We start from the raw sequence: 18,892 nt of genomic DNA, 5'->3' as shown, positions 1-18,892 counted from the left end.
GCACTGCTGAGGACCAGCATTTCTTGTGCTCCTCAGCCTCAAAGTGTAGCCTCAGCTGGAAGGGGAGGGTCACTGTCCCCACCTGTGACAGGGCCAGAGGGTGGGATTTTCCCCAACCCTGGACTGTGATAGGAAGTAGAAGACCATATGCCTCCCCCCTCGCTGCAAGGCCAGGGCCCTCCCCACCATCTTCCCGGACGGACGTGGTGGCCAGAGCCCCTCGGCCCCAGTGGGCGCACTTGGCTCTGCTGCTGCCCTGGCGCCTGCCCTCTGGTTCAGCCACCACTGGGAGCCAAGGACAGCCAGAGTTGGTCTCCTGTCTCGAAGCGATAGTGTGACCTCCCTTCAGGCGAGATGATGGTGACAGCATTGTGGTCAGCACTCAGGGATGAATGGCCTCTGTGGGGCTGACCCCTGCCGACGGCTCCACTGACCGCACAGGCCTGGAGCTGCAGATCCAACAAGGGCCCTTAAAGGGCTTTGCTAGCACAGGGGGAGGGCAGGGAGTGAGACGCCGCCTGCAAAGAGGTGATTTTCTCCTTAGGTACTGGACTCGGTCCTGCAACTTCTCTTTTGCATTTCTGTTTTTGCTTTGTGTCCAGTGGGAAAGGAAAATAAAAGCTTGGGACTGTAATTCACTGTGCTAAAAGGAAATAGTTAAGATGAGAATAGAGTCATGCAAGAAGCTGCGTTTCCTTATGTTCTTAAGCAGAGAGCTACAGTGAAAGGGCAGACAGGCGGGGCACGGTGGCTCACGCCTGTAATCCCAGCACTTTGAAAGGCCGAGGTGGAAGCATTGCTTGAGCCCAAGAGTTTGCGACCAGCCTGGGCAGCATAGTGAAACCTCTGTCTACAAAAAATACAAAAATTAGCTGCGTGCGGTGGCACACACCTGTGGTTCCAGCTACTCGGGAGGCTGAGGCTGCAGCGAGCCAAGATCAAGATCACACCACTGCACTCCATCCTGGGTAAGCGTGAGATCCTGTCCAAAAAACAAAACAAAAAAAAGGCCAGCTATCTCCACAGGTAGCTACTCTATGTTCACTGTATCTTACGTAAAGTGAGGATTTACTGAGTACAAGTCAAATACCTAATTGACTATTCCCCTACCTGTTCCTTTTCTCCCGCAACCTGTGGATTCAGTCATGTGACCACACCCTCCCCCTTTCTCCTCCAGCCTGCTTTCCCCCTTTAAACACAGAAGCCCTCAAAATCATCTTTGGAGAAAGGCACAGACCTCTCTCTCAGGTGTGTCCTGAGTCTTGGCAAAATACACTTCTAAATTAATTGAGGTCTGTCTCAGGTACTTTTTGGTTTGCACTCTAGTATTTATGCAGATGGACTATTTCATGTTTATAACCAACCCTTAGGAGAGAGGTCCAGTTATGATCTCCATTTTCACCTAAAGATACCAACGTGTGAGACTAACTCGCCCAAGGACACACAGCCGGGGCTGACAGAGCAGGACTCCCTGCAAGTACGCAGACAATACCTAACGTTTTTTTGTTTTGTTTTTTGTTTTTTTTGAGACGGAGTCTTGCTCTGTCACCCAGGCTGGAGTGCAGTGGCGCGATCTCAGATCACCACGACCTCTGCCTTCCGGGTTCAAGTGATTGTGCCTGCCATTATGCCTAATTTTTGTATTTTTAGTAGAGACGGGGTTTCACCATGTTGGCCAGGTTGGTCTCGAACTCCTGACCTCAGGTGATCCGCCCACCTCGGCCTCCCAAAGTGCTGGGTTAACAGGCATGAGCCACCACACCCAGAGACAATACATAACTTATAATGAGTGGGATTTTGTGAGATGGAGGTTTCAGTGTTCAATGGACTCTGCAGTCAGTGCCCAAGGTGAATCCGGGCTCCAGCATCCACCAAGTGTGAGACTGCAAGTGCCTAATGCCCCACTGTGCCTCAGTTTTCTCATCTGTAAAACAGAGCAGCTGTAGCTCCCTCATAGGGTTGCTAGTTAACACTCAGAGTGCTTAGAATGCATGGCAGCCAGTGAGCCCTCAGTGTCAGCTGTTAACTGTGATTAGCACAGACAACAGCAACGCCAACCAAACATTAGGCGGCAGCATCATTACCAGCTTGATAATCGAGGCAACTGTCCCTGAAAATGCTATTAATTAACCACACCAGTGGCACAAGGCTAGCAGCGGGCTCTGAAACGACAGCTCATTTCCTAATCTCTGTGTTCACAACAGTGCCCAGCTTGTGACGCCATCCGACTGGCTGCTTTCAAGAGGAACCAGGGGCAGGGGCTTCCTTTCTGTTCCTGGACTGCTGGTAGACACAGGCCTCCTGGGCACTGCCACAGCCACTCATGGCCAGAGTGGCATCTGTAGTGGCAGCAGCAGCAGCAGTCACATGGCAATGACCAGAGCACTTTCAGTGAAATAGGCAGAGAGGCCTTTACACTCCACCTCGGGCTGTTCTAAAAACACTTAGCTGTGATGTCAGAATTCCTGGCCTGAGAGGGGAGGATTGCTTGAGCTCCGGGAGGTGGAGGCTGCAGTGAGCCGAGATGATACCACTGCACTCCTTCAAATCAGTGGGGTAAGGACTTTAAAAATGGTGTTGGGGGGTGGGCCAACTACATCCTTTAGGGCTTGTGCTATTGCCAGGTGCAATGGCTCAGGCCTGTAATCCCAGCACTTTGGGAGGCTGAGGTGAGGAGGATGGATTGAGGCCAAGTAATTGAGACCAGCCTGGGCAACCCTGTTCCTACAAAAAAATTAAAAAATGAGCTGGGCATGGTGAGATGTGCTTATAGTCCCAGCTATTAGGGAGGCTGAGGCAGGAGGATCACTTGGCCCAGGAGTTTAAGATCACAGTGATCATGCCACTGCACTCCAGGTGACACAGTGAGACTGTCTCCAAAAAAGAGCTATGCAGAGATTTCAAAAATTTTTTGCACCAAAATAAACTTGTACTAACTTGTTATAACATGTCTTAAGATCTAGTTTGAGGCACTAAGAAGGGTATGACTGTTTGAAAAGAACACCTATCAGAGCAACATGAATTCTGCTAAAAATGGAAGCAAGGACATCAAATTTATGCTGACGCTTGGGTGGAAGAATGGTGAAATCAATGAATTTTTTTTTTTTTTTTCCTGAGACGGAGTCTCGCTCTGTTGCCCAGGCTGGAGTGAAGTGGCGCGATCTCTGCTCACTGCAGCCTCCGCCTCCCAGGTTCAAGCAATTCTCTTGCCTCAGCCTCCTGAGTAGCTGGGATTTACAGGCACGCACCACCATGCCTGGCTAATTTTTTTGTATTTTTAATAGAGACAGGGTTTCACCATGTTGGCCAAGATGGTCTCGATCTCCTGACCTCATGATCCACCCACCTCAGCCTCCCAAAGTGCTGGGAATACAGGCGTGAGCCATGCACGTGGCCCCAAATCAATGATTTTTTACAAAAAAGCTTATGGGGCCAATGCCCCACCCCCAGCCAAAATCAGAGGCTTGCCAATGGGTAACTTGTTTTAAGAAGGGATGAGACAATGGTGAAGATGAGACCTCCTCATCAATTTGTGAGGAAAAAATTAATCTTAGTCATGCCTGAATCAAAGAGGACCAATGATTAACAGCAGAAACAACAGCCAACACCATAGACACTTCAGATGCTTCAGCTTACACGATCGGACTGAAAAATTAACGGACTGAGCAAACTTGCCACTCAATGGCTACCAAACCGTTGCACTCAGATCAGCTGGAGACAGCAGCAGAGCTTTCAGGGGAAACTTTCAACAAGAGGAATCAAGATCCTAAAGCATTTCCTCTGAGAACTGTAACAGGAGATGGAACATGACTTTACCAGCACAATCCTGAAGACAACGTGATTCTGATCACCGCACTGGCTACCAAGAGGTGGGAGGGGTCTCCTCATAGCAAATGCAGACTGGTCAAAAGCAGAGGCCAGGCAACCATTTTCTGGGATGCTCAAAGCACTGTGTATGTGCTGACTTTCCAGATGCCCAAAGAACGTTAACATCTGCTTATTACAAGTGTTTTGAGAAAGTTAGCCAAAGCTGTGGCAGAACAATGCCTAGGAAAGTTTCACCAGAGCCCTTTTCCACCATGACAGTGCTCCTCCTGCTCATTCCTCTCAGCAAACGAGAGCCATTTTCCAAGAGTTTTGATGGGAAATCATTAGGCATCCACTTTACAGTCCTGATTTGGCTTCTTCTGACTTTGTTTCCTAATCTTAAAAATCTGTAAAGGGCACCCATTTCTCTTCAGTTCACAATGCAGAGACTACACTGACAAGGCGAAATTTCCAGGAGCCTCAGTTCTTTAGGGACAGACTGAATGGCTGGTATTATGGTATTATGTCTTATAGTAGTATCTTGAACTTGATGGAACTTATGTTGAGAAATAAAGTTTATATTTTTTTATTTTTCTTTTAATTCCATTTTCCATGAACTTTTAAAAGTCCTCTCATACATGTTTACGGATGTCCATAGAAACGTTATTCAGATACTGAATAAACAACCAAAAAAACATTGTTTTATCAATGAGGAACCTGTTAAATCTACATAATACAGCTATAAAAATAATTATGTAGTTCTATAATTACCGACATGAAGACATCTCAGTAAAAACCTATTTCTGATGTTATAGAAGAACTAGTACGCTCTTTAATGTAAATTTCTCTATGTATGCATTCATATATACTGTACATTCAGAATCCTGGAAAGGGGCTTGCACAGATGTTACAGTGAATGTCTCAGAGTGACAGAAGGACATATGAGTTTTCCTTTTCCCTTATACTTCTTTAAAAACACACTGATTTTTTTCCACAAATGAATATCAATCATGTTAACATATAAAGATTCAATTTTTTCCCCAGAAGAAAACAAAAAGATTGAGCTTGGTGTGCCATCTACGGACAGAAACGCTGTGTGTGCTGCAGACTCAGGTAGCATCCCTGCGTGCTGGGGGTGAGGTGGGGAGAGCCGCTCATTTCTCAGCAGGCCACACCACTTTCTTCCCTGGCAAAGCTGCACCATGTTTTCAGCAGTGTCTGCAAGGAGAGCTAAACGGCCTCCATCTAGAACAGATGTCACCTGGGCACTTGCTCCTCCACGGATGCTCATGAGTAAAAGGGAGCTGGAGTTCTTTACAAAAGAAGCTTTGCTACGAGAAATAAAAACAACAAACTGTTTTTTACAATTTTTATTTGGTGTTAACTCCACAAGAAAACAAAAAAAAATCAGTTACTCTGGTGTACGTGAAATCAGAACAATACAACCACGGGAAAAACAATCTCAGCCCAGGAATGGAAACTGGTACTTCAGTGCTATGGAAATGCAATGCGCTTCATACCACAGTGCGTTTCAGCGTTTGCCAACTTTTTAAAAATGCTTTTTCTTTGTGATCATCCATTCACAAAACTAAAAAGCCACACTTTCATCTCTGTTGCTGAAAGCCTCTGAGCTTCAGCTACTTAACTATGAAAACAAATAAATACATAATTGGTGAATCCCTTTGCTCACTTCGAATCCGTCCCATTCACCTGTGGAAGGTGCTGCATCTTCTCACCTGTGTCTGAGGAAGTGTGCACCTTTGCCACCTGGAGCCCTTTCCGAATAAACAGCAGCTGTCCAAAATCAACTGTGCTCAAGGTTGTGTCTGAAATCTATTTATTTGGTCTTTGCTACACAAGCAACGATTTCTAGAATAATCGTCACTGTAGTATATGAGGAATTTACAACTTTCAATCCTTTTTTACTTTTGCTGTTAAATTATATTTCAGTGCAGATGCTTATCAATTTTTAGGAAGCTCCAGAAGAATGAAAAATACATAAAAACGTATCTGAAGTTCGTAAATAAATAACAGCAACATAAAATCTTACACACGCACGCACACACACACACACACACACACACACACAAACCCACCTTAAAGTGTCAAAAGATGTGTTGTATAAAAATAAACCCTAACATGTGGGAAGATCAACCCGGCGGGCACACCAGGTCCCTCTTGGTGAGGACACACAGACCCTCAATGACTCCACCATCTTTGATGGTACTTTCTTTTCTGTGTTATCAATTAAGAAAAAGGCAACAAAATCCAAATGTTCAAAGCAAATCATAGATTTCACAGCCAGTTCAGCTCCCAGCTAATAAATTATATGTGTGTTTGCTGCCTGCCAAAATTAGTGGTGAAGCTGTCTAGACCTATCAGACTTTTCTGCCATTCCTGATGTTCCAGACATGCTACGCTGATTTCACAGATTAGGTTTTTTTTTTTTTGTTTTTGTTTTTTAAACAATGAGTTGGTTAAAAAAGAAAAACAATGTAAAATGTTTGGGTTGTGCACATACTGCTCCTCCGGGCTTCAGCCTGTGGCACAATGCCATGAGAGCCAGAGGAGCGGATCGCCATGCACAGACGTGACTCACAAGATGCGCCGGCTCCCCGGGCTCACCAAGGAGAACTGGGAGCCAGTCCCATGGAGCGACAGTCAGCAAAACCACCACACAGGGATGTGGAAAACTCATGACTCTACCCGCCCCAACCCACCACACACAGAACTTGCCCAGAACATTCTCTCAAACACAAAATGAGATCGAAGCTATACTACATCACAGCCAAGGAGCGGCTAGCTGCAGCAGCCAAAGATTTCTCTGGGTGATGAGGTGGCCTTTACTGCATGTCAAATGTTCACAATTTCAGGTTTTGGGGGTTTCAATTCAACATAGGTAACCAGAAAATAACAATCTGCAACTAAGGTCCTTACCACATACGTAACACTCACCACAAATAACCCTGCATGGGGTTTTGGTGTAAATGTAACTGCAGTATGAGAACAGGTAAGGGGTAGGGTATGCACCCTTACCGCACTGTGTCTCGCATATGACCCCACACCCCAAATCCTTGGCTTCTTCAGTTAGCAAGAAAGTCACAAACCATAGTATCTTCCATGATACTTTAGGGGAAAAGAAATCCTAAGATAGAAAACACAGTATTTTGTGAGTCTTGAAAAGCACACCTTTGTGGTTCCTACTTCAAATGTACATGAGATTTTGCTGAATGGAGACCACCGCTGAGTCACCCAGGCTTCCCTCTCGCCTTCAGAAAGGCATCAAGCCACTGTAGGGTAAGAATGGATATCCCAGTTCTTGGAGAACAAAGCCTAAATGCTCCAAAGCTGAAGTCTCTGAAGAGCAGAAGTGGTTGTTGACACTGCAATGCTAATAAGGTCATAGTGATATAACCGCAGTGAGAAGGAAAATTAACTGCAGTTAAGATGCAAAAAGCAGTGATACTTCTAAGACAAGCACATGCACACCCATTCTTGATTTGACAACACAATCTAGTCTATTTCAAATAGCCAAGAATTTAACAGCTGGGAAAAAAAAATCTTTAACAGGATAGCTGTCCTCAACTCTAAAATAAGCAAGAAGAGAAAGATAATTATTACCAATCTGAATCAGTTAATTGAAGAGGAAACCTAAGTTGTTGTTTTAGATTAACAGGTCTCACTGAAGAGTAATTTTCCATCACATATCATTTTTAAACAATAATTTGTACTATTTTGCAGGTTTAGAGATGAGTTCGAGAAAACAGCTCCTCTTCACTAGGGCCCACCCACTCGCCTCCGCCTTCTGAGCCTGTCTCTTCCGAGGTGGAGCTGGCGCTGGAGCACATCTTTCTGCGGAAGCCATCTGACTTTGCTCCAGAATCTCTCTCTCCTGTACATCTTGCTTCATAAACAGAAGACACCTAAGATTAAAACAATTTTCAACAGATCAAAAAGACTTTTTTTTTTTCCAAAAGGGTGAGATACTCTATTTATATACAGAGAAGAAATAACAAATCATCGGTGTTTTCCTGTGGAGTTACAAAAATGCAGAGTTTTACTGTTTCAGAGCAAAACCGCCTCTCTTCTCTGATCCATGAAGGATCCAAAATCCTAATTCCACATGTTCAGTCACTTGGACAAAATGTTAGCCATGTTAGGGTAGGATAAAGAATTATTTCATTTTCAAAAGTCTTTGAGTACCCGCTACGCACCAACAACTTTACTGGGCACAGGGACTCCAGCAGTGGAAGGGACACGCCAGGCCCGCTGGGGAGATGAACGAGCAAACCAACACGCGCCAGTTGCAGTGACACAGTACAGATGGTGAGGGGGGCACTGCAGACGGGTGTGTTGGGAAGGGAGTCTGCAGTGACACAGTACAGATGGTGAGGAGGCACTGCAGACGGGCGTGTTGGGAAGGGAGTTCTTTGGAGAAGAGACCCGCTCAGCTGAGAAGCCAGCCATGCAGAGGTGCCAACACTCTGTTGTGTGGGACTGTCTCCCCTACACCAGATGGTCAGCATCTCTGGACCCCAGGACACTAGATGCAGTGGTGGGCCCTCCTCAGTCACAGTCATTACAAAGCTCCCCTCACCCTGTCATAGTAACTAGCAGCACTCCCGCCTCATTTCCAAATGGCAGTATTGTCCCTGGTTGAGAACCCCTGAGGCAGAAGCACAGAAAAGCCACACAGAGTAAGGGGAGAGCAGAGACAGATGAGGTCAAAGGCAGATGGGGGCAAAACACACAGGGCTGTAGAGGCGTGGCGGGGAGTTTGGATCTGTCTCAAATGCAACAGCAAAGTGACATCATGGTTAGCAGTATGGGTCCTAGAGGCAGACTGCTGAGGTTCAGAGTTCAGGTCCACACTGAATCCGTGGCTCTCTGACCTCGCATACACGGCGCTTGATGTTTTTGTGCTTCAGTTTCCTATTTTGCAGAACACGCATGACAACAGTACCTACCTCACAGGGTCGTTGTGAGGACTAAACAAGATACTGCTCGTGAGGTCATTCTGTCTGCTGCGTGGAGAGAAGGCTGGCAAGGATGACGGATGCAGGAAGGACAATGAAAAGACCATGGCAGCTGTGCAGGAGCAGGGACAGTGGCTTGAACAAAGTGGTAAAGATGGAGAGGAGGAGAAGTGGGAGGATGTGAAGTGGCTGAGAGGGGCAACGGTCAGGATTGGCAGGCGGACTGTGTATGGAAGATGAGAGACAGGACTGGGGAATATGTCTCGGTTTGGGGTTTGAGGCCGGGGGGATGATGTGAACTAGTCACTGAGGAGAGAGCTGGTGGGGGCCTCAAACGTCTGCCTTCATGTGTGGAGCCGGACAGGTCAGTGGGCAGCAGGACGTGGACGATGATGCTACAGGTGCTTCGGCAGACAGTTCTCACAGGACTTGAATGGACACTGACTGATGGTTAATACTGAGTGTCAACTTGATCACATGCCCTGTGATTAAAGTTAATGGGAAACTACAACAGCCCAGTCCAGGCAGGATACAAATGGCTCTGACTCTTTAGGAATGAAGGTTTAGGTCACTCCACCGGGAAAAAACCACAACCTGCTGAGGTGCTTGCTGAAGGCAAAGGGAATACAGAATGGGTAGTAGAAGAAGGTAGGCATCAATACCAGCTACGACCATGTGACCAGGTGCAGAAACCAGGACTGTAATTGTCTTGAGTATTTCCTCCTTCTTTTGTTAAAAACATGTTTGTGCATGTATACACTTGTACTAAGAAAACGTCATTTTATTTTTTGTCCTTTATCATGAGACACAAGATGTATGTATGTATGTATGTATGTATGTATGAATGAATGATGGAGTTTTGCTCTGTCACCTAGGCTGGAATGCAGTGGCGCGATCTCAGCTAACTGCAATCTCTACCTCCCGGGTTCAAGCAATTCTCCTCCTTCAGCCTCCCAAGTAGCTGGGATTACAGGCGTGCACCATCACGCCCGGCAAATTTTTGTATTTTTAGTAGAGATGGAGTTTTGCCATGTTGGCCAGGCTGGTCTTGAACTCCTGACCTCAGGTGATCTGCCCACCTTGGCTTCCCAAAATGTTGGGATTACAAGCGTGAGCCACTGCGCCCAGCTGACATAAGATTTATTGACTTCATATCAGCATTTAAGTATCGTTAACTCTATGTAATAGTATTTGGGTTTGGGACTGGTGCTTTTCCGGTTGTATGAAGCATAGCTGTATTATGTTAGGTATAATTATGACTTTATTATTGTCTGTATTTGAAGATTACATATAATTTCAGGAGATGTGATGGGTTCAAATTGACAAGGGGTGGACTTGTTATGGTTAATACAGAGTGTCAACTTGATTGGATTAAAGGATGCAAAGTACTGATCCTGGGTGTGTCTGTGGGGGTGTTGCCAAAGGAGATTAACATTTGAGCCAGTGGGCTGGGAAAGGCAGACCCACCTTTAATCTGGGTGGGCGCCATCTAGTCAGCTGCCAGCGCGGCTAGAATATAAAGCAGGCAGGAACATGTGAAAAGACTAGACTGGCCTAGCCTCCCAGCCTCCATCTTCTCCCGTGCTGGATGCTTCCTGCCCTCGAACATCAGGCTCCAAGTTCTTCAGTGTTGGGACTCGGACTGGCTCTCCTTCCTCCTCAGCTTGCAGATGGCCCATTGTGGGACCTTGTGATCGTGTGAGTTAATACTTAATAAACTCCCCTTTGTGTATATATATATATACCTATTTCATTAGTTCTGTCCCTCTGGAGAACCCTAATACACTGACAATTCATACCAAAGAAAAAGCATTTTCCTTAGGCTCATTTGCCTGCCTGGCTCTTAACCGGGGAAGGTCTAAGACTAGACTAAACCAGGCATAGGCCCTGCACCCGCCTTCATGGTGCCCACAGGCTTGCGGAAGAGGCAGACATGCAGAAATTGAACGCAGGTAAATGCTCTGGCTGCAACAAGAAGAGTTGTGCACAGAGTGCAGCGAGGACACGGAAAGGGTGGGATCGTTCTGCAGAAGCCGGGACAGCAGCAAGAAGCACACTGGCAAGGCTGCCTCGGGGTGCGCTTTCAAAGAGGACAAGGCTAGGTCTCCCACTTATTAATTAGGTAAACAAAAAAAAAAAAGAAAGATGAAAAGCGTGCCTACCCAAGGAGCAACAGGGTCAGCTCTGCGTTTGTAATACAATGCCCTCGGGCAGCAGTGTGGAGCCAAGACTGGGGAGAGAGCTGGGGATTCTTCAGGAAGCACTGGTAGTCAACAGTCAAGGGAGTTTGGAAGGGGAGAATGCAGACTCAGAACAAAGGCCAGAGAAGAGGAAGTCTGCACCCACAGGCCTGGCTGGTTCCTGGGAGAGGTGGGGTCCACTCACATGACTCCCAGGTTTTTGACTAGAGTGACAAGTGGAGGTGGTGGCTGTTTGTAAGTTAATGACGAGGAGGAGGACAGTCCACTTACCCTATTAAAATCTAACAGGCGCTCTTCATTACTGGGTGTCTCTTTAGCATCTGGATATTCTTCTAAACCACTCTCTCCCTTGGCATTTGTGTAACATTCTTAATCATTTGGAATGGAGAAGGGAAAAGAGGGAAAGGGGGAAATTCCATTAAGACACAGTTATGAAACATACATTCTTGTTTCATTTTTCACTAAAAAGTTAGATCAGTTAGGTCTCCCAACCCTTCGGATATTTTAAGTCATCACTGAAAGCACAGTCAGGCAGGTGTGTAAGAGAAAAAAAACGCTATGCTGACAAAAAATTCTTGGTTTAGTGAGTTAAAAAAAGAAATAGGCCAGCATAACCATACACTCCTGTTATTCTACCAGGAGACATTCATTGGACAAGCTTCTAGTCACACCTGTAACGTGATCGGCCCTGGGAACACAGGACAGAGAGACCCACAGGGCCCATGCTCTCCACAACAAACGGACGGAGGAGACAGATGGTGCATCATAACACGTTCATAGAACAGAGGAACAAAGGAAGCTCAGACAGGAGGGAACGCAATGGAGAAACAACACAGGGTCACATCCTTGTGTGTTCTTCCTCAACTCAACAACGTACTGAACCATGTATCGCATCTATGAATAGGGAAAAGAAATGGTGCTAGCGATTCCATCAGGCAAATGGCCACAAAACGGGAAAGAAACTGGGATGAGAAGAAATCAAACAAATCCAATGAGCCCAGGAGTTCTCAACCCTGGCTGCATATTCTCATCATCCAGGGGCTTTAGAGAGGCTTAGACTCCTGCCAGAGATTCCAAATGAACTGTCCTGGGCAGGGGCTGGGCACTTTCTGAAAAGCAGAATTGCTCTCAAGCAATTCTAATGCACTGAGAACTGCTGGTCTTCATCCAGAACAGCCTCTTACTCCCCTTACCTCCATGAGAAACACAGCTGGGGCAGAGGCACAGTGCAGAGTAAAAGGAGGAACTTGGCCAGGGTTTTGGACTCTGGCTTTGACATTCATGGTGCATTAAGTCCTTTAACACCCTTGAGCATCTACTTCTTCAAAACCAGATCACACCCCCCATTCCCCTGCCACAGAGTTACCACAGGTAGTTCGACGAGATGACATGCCTACCCCTTGCACAACACCCCAAAGGACATGGCTGGAGCAAGTGACTGCTGCGCCCTTCTACCTTGGCACAGGGTAGCGAGGCTGTGCCAAGGGTAAGACCATCTGGGCCCTGCTGGGCTGCTTCCTGCAGCTGCACTGGCCACATGGAAGACTCTCCACAGCTTCTGTTCTCTCTGACGGCTCCAAGAACTCCAAGTTACTAGTTGAGGTTCATGAGAATACCCCAGGCTCTGGGATTAGACAGACTTCACTCAATTCCAGGTCATGCTATTTACTTGTGATGTAACTTTGCGCAAATTATTTAACCTCTTTGAGCCCTAGTATCCTCATCTCTAAGATGAGAACATCACCATTTTCCCTCCTACATTTCTGTGCAAATTCAAAGAGGTGAAGCCTCAAGCACAGTGCCTGGCACACACATTGCACCCATGACTGCTGCTGATCAAAGCCATAGGCTTGGAGGCGTGGTCGCCCTAAGGCAGCTGGGGAGAATGCCATGTGTCCTCTGCTGAGGCTGGGAGGAACCCTGGCTTCATCTCTCCTAAGGAGGCATCTTTTTCTTGGCTGACCTCTCACTCCATGGCCCACTCCATATGGCCACCACTTATATGGCTGAGGGGCATGGAGTGGGTAGGGCATGGTTTCCTTGATAAGGATATGCTCAGAGGCAGGCAGGCCCATCTCCACACCCCACTCCTTCATTTTCTCTTCCTGCTTTAGGAATTCTGTACATACATGAGGGTTTTATTGTGCCACAGGGTATTTGGAAAAGGTGATGCTGAACTGCTGCTGACAGTTTTCATGATGCTCAAGTTGACCGCCACCCCGTTTCAGGCTATGACATGCTAGGCACTTTACCTTACAATGAAGGCATTCTTCTAGCCTCCTTTTATACATACAGACTACAAAGGCACAGAAAGGTTCAGTCAGCACCCAAAGCCTAATAGCTGGGGAAAGAGGGTCTGGATTGCAATACGGTTCTCAATCCTGGGCCCTTCACCGCCTGTCTGTACTGCTTCCCTGCAGGACTCTCTGTCTTTAATGCTAAAATCATCCAGACGCTTACATTACTCGAGTCTTGAAAGCACTGAAAATCCAGGGGCATGAGCTGTGGAGACTGCTGTTTGGGACGGCACTCCCGGTGCACAGAGTCTACAAGGCCCTCTGTGGTCTGGCTCCCAGCTGCCTGGCTGGCCTCATCCCCACCACACTCCCATGCCATCCCCTCTTTGCCAGTCATGCTGGGGCATATCCAATGCATTCCTGCCCCTGCACAAGCCACTGCTGCCTGGCACCTCTCCCTGCAGGCAGCCCCAGCTGTCACATGGTCTGTGCCCTATTTCCTCAAGTCCCTGTTGAGAAGGTACCTGAGCAGGGGGAGGACAGGGACACGATCTGTTTGCCTATGCGTTCCCAAGTCTACAACAGTGCCTAACCCAAGTGTCGAACGGATGCACGTATGAATATGCAGCATGGCCAGCAGGGGGCAGACTGCACAAAGCTGGGGCTTCCTTACATGGTTACCTGAACAAGCTGCCTCTTTTCTGAGCCTGTTTCCTCGCCTTACTGTAAAGGGGACAATGCTACTCTTCCTTTCCAGAGATGCTGTGAGCTCCCAGGTCAGTCCCTGGCTCAGAGCAGCAACTGCTTGTGATGAATCATATCCAACATTAGAAGCATCAGGAGTCCCCAGCCACTTCTGCTGAGTAGGTAAGTGACTACCTGTTTTCTTGACTATCCTTCTGAGACTACATGCCCCAACCCACATAAGCTAAAGAAGGATGCTTCATGATGCTACAGGGCAAATATGCAGGGACTTAACTCACAGTGTGAGCTAAAGGTCACTCACAAGAAATAATTACCAGTATTTATGCACTGAGAGTTTCTCTATATAGCACTTCACTGTAAAAATGAAAATACCATGTACAAACACCAGTATCTACTAAGAGACTGTACAGATAACCAGGAACCTAGAGCTAAGAGGTAGAACTGGATTCTTTACTAACTAATGACAGAAAACTGGACTAAGGGTGCCAAGGTTGCCCTTTACTAAAGAAACACGAACTCTGTGTCTGAAAATCATCCTATGCCACTGCAAGGAATTGGTTCTTTGCCACAAGGTGGCATCCTCCTCTCCCTCCTAACTCTTCCTGAGAGGTCCTCCGTGGCACAGCTGTGGCCACATCCCACCTTCATTCCATTAACTGTGTCTGTGTCTTACGCTTGCCCAGTTTACCAGATTGGACACACATGAAGGGAAGCTCTGTGCTCCTACTGCCCTGGCATCTACCTTGGTACCAAGTGCAGGCAGCTGCTGTAGAGGGCAAAACTTCTGGACCACAAGAATCACAACCTAGATTCTAGCCCATGCTTAATAGTTAACTGTGTGATTTCGGGCAAACTACAGTACTAAACCGGAGACTCAGCTTCCTCATCTGAAAACTAGCGGGGGGCATCTCCTAAGGTTCTTGTGGGAATTATGTAAAAGAAAAGCTTGAGAGCACCGTGCACGTAATCAAGGCTGTCCAGATATGAGCTAATGGTAGGGTGGCAGCAGCAACAGGCCTTTAATAAATGCTGTTCAATCGACAAAGACGCTAACAGTGAAGACTAAGCTCTATGCTCTCCTTATGACCCAGCTGAACCTCTGGGAAGGAGGAAGGCAGGGTCTTGGGAAGCTGTCTGTGGCTACAGACCAGAGAACAGCAAACGCTCCACTCCTGAAGAGTCAACCTGGCCAATCCGGCCTTCCATCCCATCAGCTATAGCCCATGCTGCCGAGGAATGCCAGGGAGGCTTTCCAAGGACAGCACAGGTGTGTGCAGGGCATCGTGGCTAGTGAGAGAAGTCACTTGGCTCCACACTGACTACAAATTAGCTGAGGGGATGTGACAAACACGTGAACCCGTAAATTTAAATGCAAGAGACTGACATAACCCCTTCAGGGCTCTGACAGGAGACTGCTGTTAAATAAATGTGGTAGCCAATAGAAGCCCAGGAGACCACAATCTGGGCAAGCTGAACTTCTTGAGCTCATCAATTCTGGTTGCATCCTTAGTTCCTACTTCTCCCAAAATTTCAATTCAGGGTTTCTTAACAACTTCTGGGGGTCTACCTGGAAGGCCTCACAGACTGCTCATTCAAAAAATATCCTAAACTAAAATCTTCCTCACCGTATCAGCGCCCACTCCTGTCTCCCTCTCCACCTAGACTCCCATAACTACTCCTCACAGAAAGTAATCCAACAAACTCCTCTACAAAACCTCTCGGTTCTGTTTCCCTTTCTCTGTCCCCGCTATGATTGCCTCAGTCCAGGCCTTTAGCTTACGGCGCCCGAAGAGCCTAAAACTCTGGCCAATACCCTTCAGTTTTTCAATTCCATTTCCACTCTGTTACTAGAATTGTTCTAAACAACATCTGACCTTGACAACCTCCAATTTAAATCCTGTGAACAGCGTTCCCTTCCTGCATGTCAGACGCTACCTAACCGAGCCAAGCCCTCAAACCTTCTGACAGGCTCCTGCCCTGTCTGTCTCTCCCACATCAGCTATAACTCAGCTGAGCCATGGGGCCCTGTGCTTTCCCCTGGCTGCAACCCTCCTGCCTCTGTGCAGGCAACTCTCTTCACAGGGACTGCCCGCTATTTCCTCCTCTGTGACTCAATGGTGGCTTATGCACATCTCATCCATGGTCAGTAATGCTTGGATGTATTTCCATGCCTTTCCCCTCCATCAGATTGTGGCTGTTTCAGAGCAGGGCCCAGTTCTCATTCCTCTCTGTGTCCCCAGTGCATGACAAAGTGCTACCCACACAGAAACCTCTTGGTAAATGTTTCTTGGACTGATATTCATAGAAAAAGAAATTATTGCCCTTAATAAATTACAAATTGGAATGAATAAATGAACTAACAGAAGGCTCCTTACCTTCACACTCTGATGCAGGAAAAAGAGGAGAGTACAAGGCTTTTTCCCACCAGGTCTGTTTTTCTTGACTTCTATTCATTCCTTGCATATCAGTGTTCAATACAGGGAACTGTTTAGATTAAACCAAATATAGAAAAAGTTTATAAACTTTCAGGTTAGAGGAAGAATATTCAAGCATTAACTATAGATTATAAACCCAGAACTTTTAAGTTGGTGAGGTTTTTTGATTTTTCTTTCTTTTTGAGATAGGGTCTGGGTCTGTCACCCAGGCTGGAGTATAGTGGCACAATCTTGGCTCACTGCAACCTCCACCTCCAGGGCTCAAGTGATCCTCCCACTTCAGCCTTGCAAGTAGCTGGGACTACAGGCGGGCACCACCATGTCTGGCTCATTTTTTGTGCTTTTTGTAGAAATAGGGTTTCGCCACGTTGGCCAGGCTGGTCTCGAACTCCTGAGCTCAAGCAATCTGCCCAGCTTGGCCTCCCAAAGTACTAGGATTACAGGCATGAGCCACCATGCCCAGCCAACTGGTGAGTTTTTATACTGTTCTGGAAAAAGCGCATTTTAAGAGCCAGCATGTTCACAGTGTATAAAGAAAGTATTGCTTAAGAAGTACTTAGATGGGAAGCGACATGAAAATCTTAACTAAAGAAACTCTTACAAGCCAAAAATACAATGTAATAAAAACGCTCCCAAGTAAGGCAAACTTCTAGATTCCACAAGTGCATAGACATAACGGGGAAGCCCTGAGCCTTTACTGGCATGAGGTGCTCTGAAGAGAACAGGGGGAACCCTCTTCTCCCTCATAGACTCAGGCAGAAGAAATGGAATCAAATAAAATTCTTTTTTTTTGAGACAGAGTCTCACCCTGTCACCCACGCTGGAGTGCAATGGCGTGATCTCAGCTCACTGCAACTTCTGCCTCCGGTGTTCAAATGATTCTCGTGCCTTAGCTTCCCGAGTAGCTGGGACTACAGGCATGTACCACCACCCTGGCTAATTTTTTTATTTTTTAGTAGAGACAGGGTTTTGCCATGTTGGCCAGGCTGGTCTCGAACTTGTGACCTCAGGTGATCTGCCCGCCTTGGCCTCCCAAAGTGTTGGGATTACAGGCGTGAGCCACCACACCTGGCCCAAAGGAAATTCTTATAGGCAGAGTTATTGACCTAAGTGTCTTAAAATTATCTTGCTTAGGTGTGAACCAGAAGGAAACTAAGGCTAAAACCAAATTACAAATTCAAATTCCATGATTCAGATTTAAAATAGGAGATAGCCATCCAAATGAGATGAGAGAATGATTCCTGAGAGCGGGACTCACATCCTTCACATCTGGAAGTTGCCCAGGCCCAGAAGAGGGACCTAGCCTGAACCCAGGCTCCATCCTTTCCCAGCGGGATTCTCAAGTCCTGGCTGGGCCCCGCCCACCTGCTTGGCCAGTGAGAACTGGACAGTGTGGCCAATGGCACACAGACAACAGCTGTCATCAGTGACCAAGAAGAGTCCTTGTAGTGTGGTCAACAGAAGACTCGTGGCAGCTTCAGTCACCATGTATACCCGGCATGCTGGCAGTCAGGGCAACCCCTTCAGTGTGCCTTCCTCACTGTGCCTGAGAGAGTGAGCCTGCCACCAGCTCGCCCAGGGTGAGGCTTGGCCACTGCATCTTTCTACCACCCACATCCCCTAATATGCTGTGTTCTTAGTAGACATCTGCTCAGTGGAGAGGCCTGTGAACACTGCGCCCATCTTCACTGTTTTAAAAGACATTTCACTACGTGTTCAAGTTTAAAATCTAAAGTGTTTTAGAAACAAATTGTTCATCAATTTCCTAATAGGAGTTTGTTATGCTTTTAACTTAATTATTTATGGGTCTAAAACTGTTCAATTCCGTAATGAGTGTCTGTTACGTAACTAAAAGGGAAACACTTCCAACTTTTGTTTTCACTTAACTTTTCGGAAACACTCCTAAGTCAGAAACTGAGGAAGAACTGTACTGTCTACCCACAGCGGCCAGTTAACCTTTGCTATTTTCTCCTACAGCTTATCCTAACAATAAAAACGGGTACTGCTATTAGACAGATAGATGCTAGGGCCAGGGGAATGGACAGGGCTGGGCTTCCTGCAAACAAGGTGGCACCACTTAAGGCCTGCAGTTCTTCCAAGGTGGCTAACGGCACCTGTCATGCAATTCCCTGCACTCTAAGACCTCTTCAGAAAGGCCTTGCCTGTCCTGTGAGATTACTTAGTGCTACTCAGGGGGAGCAAGGAAGGTGCCCCAGCCAGAACTCACTCCATCACCTCCCTAAGGCGCTATTGAAGATAAATGGATTTAGAGGTTAACAGGTTCTTCATTTGAGAAAGAAAAGGCTCTTTGCAAGAATGATCAGTTTAAATACACTGCTTATCTTTTCATCCTTTCTTGAGGATTAAGATCAAGAAAGGGAGTGAGTTCATGGTGGGGGATGGGACAGGTCAGGGAAAGCAGGCTGGAGGGGCCAGGCACCTGGGAGCAGGGGCAGCATGAACCAAGAGGAGTTTAGACCCCAGCAGAACCCGACTGTAAGCTTCCTGAGGGGCGGGACCACGTCTTCTTC

At 46.9% G+C, this 18,892-nt stretch overlaps 1 protein-coding gene across 3 annotated transcripts in view; it reads right to left on the bottom strand.

Annotated features, from left to right (window-relative positions):
* Positions 1-4,377: 4,377 nt before the first annotated feature.
* Positions 4,378-18,892, bottom strand: part of KIAA0232 (KIAA0232 ortholog) — a 100,651-nt gene continuing 86,136 nt past the window's right edge. Inside the window, exons 7-9 of one of the 3 annotated variants that reach the window (XM_030800902.1) lie at positions 16,302-16,410; positions 11,255-11,352; positions 4,378-7,730 (exon numbers count right to left, since the gene is read on the bottom strand). In XM_030800902.1, the coding sequence (XP_030656762.1) occupies positions 7,551-7,730; positions 11,255-11,352; positions 16,302-16,410 (387 nt within the window). In that variant the 3' untranslated portion in view covers positions 4,378-7,550. The remainder of the gene's footprint in view (positions 7,731-11,254; positions 11,353-16,301; positions 16,411-18,892) is intronic. The other 2 variants (XM_030800901.1, XM_030800903.1) reach the window with 2 other exon arrangements.

Source organism: Nomascus leucogenys, chromosome 20 (genome assembly GCF_006542625.1).
Source record: "Nomascus leucogenys isolate Asia chromosome 20, Asia_NLE_v1, whole genome shotgun sequence".
NCBI lineage: Eukaryota > Metazoa > Chordata > Mammalia > Primates > Hylobatidae > Nomascus > Nomascus leucogenys.
Note: the sequence above shows the minus strand (reverse complement) of the source record. Positions and strands in the feature narration are given on the sequence as shown.